Here is a 5,187-nt window from a genome sequence, read left to right on the forward strand (position 1 = left end):
AAATATCAATAACCTCAGATATGCAGATGACACCACCCTTATGGCAGAAAGTGAAGAAGAACTAAAAAGCCTCTTGATGAAAGTGAAAGTGGAGAGTGAAAAAGTTGGCTTAAAGCTCAACATTCAGAAAATGAAGATCATGGCATCCGGTCCCATCACTTCATGGGAAATAGATGGGGAAACAGTGGAAACAGTGTCAGACTTTATTTTTCTGGGCTCCAAAATCACTGCAGATGGTGACTGCAGCCACGAAATTAAAAGACGCTTACTCCTTGGAAGGAAAGTTATGACCAACCTAGATAGCATATTCAAAAGCAGAGACAATACTTGGCCAACAAAGGTTCATCTAGTCAAGGCTATGGTTTTTCAGTGGTCATGTATGGATTCGAGAATTGGACTGTGAAGAAGGCTGAGTGCCAAAGAATTGATGCTTTTGAACTGTGTTGTTGGAGAAGACTTGAGAGTCCCTTGGACTGCAAGGAGATCCAACCAGTCCATTCTGAAGGAGATCAGCCCTGGGATTTCTTTGGAAGGAATGATGCTAAAGCTGAAACTTCAGTACTTTGGCCACCTCATGTGAAGAGTTGACTCATTGGAAAAGACTCTGATGCTGGGAAGGATTGGGGGCAGGAGGAGAAGGGGACGACAGAGGGTGAGATGGCTGGATGGCATCACTGACTCGATGGACGTGAGTCTGAGTGAACTCCGGGAGTTGGTGATGGACAGGGAGGCCTGGCGTGCTGCAATTCATGGGGTCGCAAAGAGTCGGACACGACTGAGCGACTGATCTGATCTGATCTGATCTGAGAGTCTATGGGCAGTTGAGAACCTCAAGCACTTTCCAAGGAGTAGTTCCTTAATTCTTGCAATAATGGGTAACATGCATGTCTATACCTTTATACATGCCGCCTACCACCCCACTGCTATTATCCCCATCTTACAGCTGTAGAAACACAGAAGTTAAGTAAATTGCCCAGGATTGCACAGCATACAGGGCAGAGCTGGGACTCAAACCCAGGCGGCCTGGACCCAGAGTCCACATTCAGAACCACCACGCTGTAAGCTCCTCGTCCACCTTGAGAGGTGGGGACTGTGATTATCTCCAACACACAGAAGAGGAAACCAACCAGCTTGTTCCATCAGTCACAAGCATCACCAAGAATGTCTTTTATAACTGCCCGGAACACATTTAGGTTTAAACAAACAGCAATAGCCTGCGACCTTTGTGTCTGTAGCAAGCTTTCCCGGGTACACTTAATCCTCATGCCCACAGAGGTAAGCAGGGTGGGGATCTGGACTTTTGTGTTTCCCAGATGAAAGGGGTCTGGGATGTGAAGCTAGGGCACCCCACGCCTGGGCTGCACCTTTTTATATTGGCTGCAATTCTGAGGCCCTGTGATCCTTTGACTATGGGTGTGGCCAAGAGATAGTCACTCAATGCTGGCGGTCATCTGACCGTCCCTGGACTATCATTGTTGAAAGGGGCCTTAGTGATTTATTGAATGATGAGATTAGTCAGCCTGGCTGGGAATGGTTCCAGGCTCTTACCTGGAGAAGGAAATGGCAACCCACTCCAGTACTCTTGCCTGGAAAGTCCCATGGATGGAGAAGCCTGGTAGGCTACAGTCCATAGGGTCTCGAAGAGTCAGACACAACTGTGCGACTTCACTTTCACTCACTTACCTGGACAGCCTCTGGCCTCCTTTGATCAGTGGAGCGACATGGCCTGAGGCTTACTTGCTTCAGTTCCCTGCCTCCCAATTAAAGAATGACCACAGGTATGCGTTCCATTGTTTTGAGAGTCCTTAGCCTCAGGTTGCTTTAGGGAAAAACAAAGATCCTGTTGGATCTCCTGGAAGATGAATCTTCTGCCTTCCAGTTTTACATGCTCTGTTGAGCTGTAGATAACCCACCTGGAGCCTCTGATTCCATAACCTGGAGAGAGTCCTCCTGGAGGCAGGAGGAAGGGCAGCAAAGACCCACCGGCTGGTGACCTCGAGTAAGTCATGGAGGTCTCAGAGTCTCTCTCTCTTTCCTGACCACGGGGTGGGTGAGCCTGAGGACCCACCGAGATAAAGGGAGAGGCTGTTTTGTAAACAGTAAAGGGGGAGACCTGTGTGATTGGGGGCTGCTTGTCCGCAGGACCAATCTGTCTTGGCCTAGCTCCTTAGCTTCTAAACGCTGTTCCCCTTTCCTTTGTCCGCTGACCACAGTCCAGATGCCTGGATCATTTACAACCGCAAATTTTCTCTGAGCCTGTAGAGAGATGCTCCGTGGTGCTCAGAATTGGGGTGTTGAACCCCAGAGAAGGAAACTGCAGGTCTACCCAGGACCCTATGTCCTGCGAGCCAAAGTCAGGGGAAGCCAGAACGCCCAAGCGAAGGCAGTTTCCAGCAGGAAGTTTTCTGTTCATATTTGCTCTTCATATATACACAGAAAAGGCATGTTTGTGATGAATTTTACAAAGTGGACACACACCTGTGTCACCACTACCCGGCTCAAGAAATGACATGACCAGCCCCCTGGGAACTCCCTCGGGGCCCCTTCCTAGTCTCGCCCACCCCGACTCTGACTTCTAGCACCAAGGGTTGATTTCACCTCTGAATGTTAAATACGTGGAATCCGTCCAGAGCTCCTTTCGCTCAGCGCCGTGTGTGTGGGAGCTTCATCCTGGTGATGTCAGTGGCTGTAGCCAGTTCCTTCTCCCTGATGTACGTGGATGCCTACACTTGGTCACACCTGATCTGTCTGATGGTGGGCAGTGGGGTCATTTCCAGTTTTCCATGCGCTATGAATGTTCTAGTCCACGTGTCTGGGTGAGCTGATGTGCACTTTCGTTGGGAGTACAGACCTGGGGTGGAATGATAGGCTCGTAAGAGGTGGTTGGTTTGGTTGTAGTAGATGCCAGCAGGAAGGATTTAAACAAGCAGTTAAGCAGGACTTCCAGACCCTGCAGACTGTTGGTGGGCTAGCTCTTGTCACACCTCTTGAAATTTCCTCTGGAAAACAGGAGGAAGAGGCTGAAGGAGGCAGGCCTGCATTGGAGGCTGGGGTGGGTAGTCCTTGGCCCCTCTCTGTCTGGTTTTGTTCCCCTTTCCATAGCCTGTCTGGGTGCCCAGTCTGTACTCCCAAGGAGGTATCTGGGGCCACTTGGAAGGGATGGGTAGGAGGGTTTTAAGCTTCATTTCCCTGCATCAACCAAAGCCCCCTGTGTCCTCTGTTTTACATAGTAGGATTTTGAGAATGACAGCATATGATTATTGTTTTGTTTTTCTTAAAAAAAAAGCTTTAGCTATGGAACATTTGAAAATTGTTGAAGGGACCGCTGTGAGGTCCCTTCCATCTGGATAATTCTATTTTGGGATCAGGAGGAGGGTGTGGGAAGGGTTAAGCATTATTCAGTCCAAGAGCAGGGCTGGTCCTCATTGACCTTTTTAAAGTTCTTAAAGCTCAGCTCATGATGCGGGAGATCTCAGTACTTTCTATTAAAATAGTGTTCAAACAAAACGGAAAGCCTACAGGATGTGGGGGAGAGGCTCCATGTGGAGGGACGTTTGGGTAGCCTTTCAGCAGGAGTCTTGAGGACTCGCTCCTTCAGCCACCCCTCTGCATTTTTGTTTTTTTTCTTTTTTAATTCTCCACCAGCTGTTCCTGGTGGTTGTCACTTGGGGTGTTCAGGTTCAGAATGGTTCTTGTTTTCGCCAGGAGTGGGTGACGCTGCTGTCTGTCCTGAGGGTGGTGGCTTTCCTTCCTCCAACGCCAGGCCGAGTTTGGACCTGTAGTTTCGCTTGGTGAGGGAGGCTGGGCCCTTCCTCGGCACCGGCACCGAGAGAGGAACGTCTCTGCCTTTGGCATGCAGCTCTGAGTCAACAGGCCTGATAAACAGCCCACTTCCCAGGACCAGCAAGGAACAAAGCCCCTGACGGCTGCAGGATCCGCCCACCCCCTCTTCCTGAAACAGCTGCTTATTCTTTTGACAGGAGTCAGAAGGCTGCACCTTCGCTTCCTCCCAGCCCTGCCTCCTTCTGCAGAACGGAGCTCAATAGAACTTGGTACTTTTGCCTTTTACTCTGGGAGGAGAGAAGCAGACGATGAGGTATGTGACACAGTGGAATGATCTACCTCTGCTGGGTCGGGGTCCCTGGGGGTATCGTGAGTCAGCTGCAGTGTGGACACTCCTGGGGGAGGAAGGCCACTCTCCCCCCTGGCTTCTTGCTGGAATCCTCCAGTCGTTCTGGAAGACAACAAAGTCCTCTTCTCCCAGCGCTGGATCTAGAAGTGGGTGCTGGCGGGGTGCTGGCTCCGTCCCTGGAAGCTCTGCTGGAGTTTGCTGCCCCTGGCAGGACCTCACAGGGCGGGGCTGCAGCCTGGGGTTTTTCTGGGACTCAAAGTGCCAATGCAGGGGTAGGAGGGCTTGTGCATGCAGAGCCCTCTTGGGGCAGCACTGACCCTTCATTTACCTCGCCTTATTTCTCCTGGGAAAACTCTTGCGCAATGATTCCTGGATCAGGCAGCAAGGAAAAGCTGGCTGGACCCAGGCTTCAGATTTCCTGAAGGGGATTCTAGAAAGGGCATTGTGAGAATCCCTCCAAAAACAGGTTATTCCATCTGTGGTGACTGGAGCAACAGCTAGTCGTATATTTAGTCTGAGGCTTGTCTCTTAGTTTCCTCTATCTGTGTTTACTTTGACCCTTATAATGAAAAACATAACTGGAAACACGTCCATGTACCTTTTTCCCCCCACAAATTATACCATGTTTCTTCTAACAGGGAGCATCTCTCCCTAATGCCCACCAGTTTAGAGAGATTTCAGGGTAAAAGCAGAACTTTCTCTCCTCACCCCCAGCACCACCTCCCTGCCAGGAGCTGGGCCAGGAGGGCAGAGGGTCTGCTTTTCAAACACAGCATCCCCCCATCACCACCTTGAGGGTAAGCCCAGTGATCTCAGCCTTTGTGAAAGCTCAGTTTCCTCAGCTATAAAGCTGCTGTGCTGCCCAGGATGAGGGACGAACAGGATAGAGTAAGGAAGGCTCAAATGCCAGGTACACAGGAGGCACCTGGAAATGGCAGAGGCGCTGAACTGAGTAGGCGCACCAGCTGGTCCAAGGAAGCCTGTGATTGGCTAGCTTTGGGCCAGTTGCTTAGTGATAACCGTGAAAGGCAGGCTTCCCAGGTGGTATTAGTGGT

At 50.5% G+C, this 5,187-nt stretch overlaps 1 protein-coding gene across 4 annotated transcripts in view; it reads left to right on the top strand.

Moving 5' to 3' along the window:
* LOC104997334 (N-acetyllactosaminide alpha-1,3-galactosyltransferase) overlaps positions 1-5,187 on the top strand; it is a 78,786-nt gene that overhangs the window by 39,567 nt on the left and 34,032 nt on the right. For all 4 annotated transcript variants that reach the window (XM_010852035.1, XM_010852032.1, XM_010852031.1 and 1 more), the window contains exon 2: positions 3,981-4,096. Coding sequence is in view for 2 of the 4 variants with exons in the window: in XM_010852032.1 (XP_010850334.1) it covers positions 3,981-4,096 (116 nt within the window). In the remaining 2 variants the exon portion in view is untranslated. The remainder of the gene's footprint in view (positions 1-3,980; positions 4,097-5,187) is intronic.

The sequence above is a fragment of the Bison bison genome, unplaced genomic scaffold (genome assembly GCF_000754665.1).
Source record: "Bison bison bison isolate TAMUID 2011002044 unplaced genomic scaffold, Bison_UMD1.0 scf7180017864307, whole genome shotgun sequence".
NCBI lineage: Eukaryota > Metazoa > Chordata > Mammalia > Artiodactyla > Bovidae > Bison > Bison bison.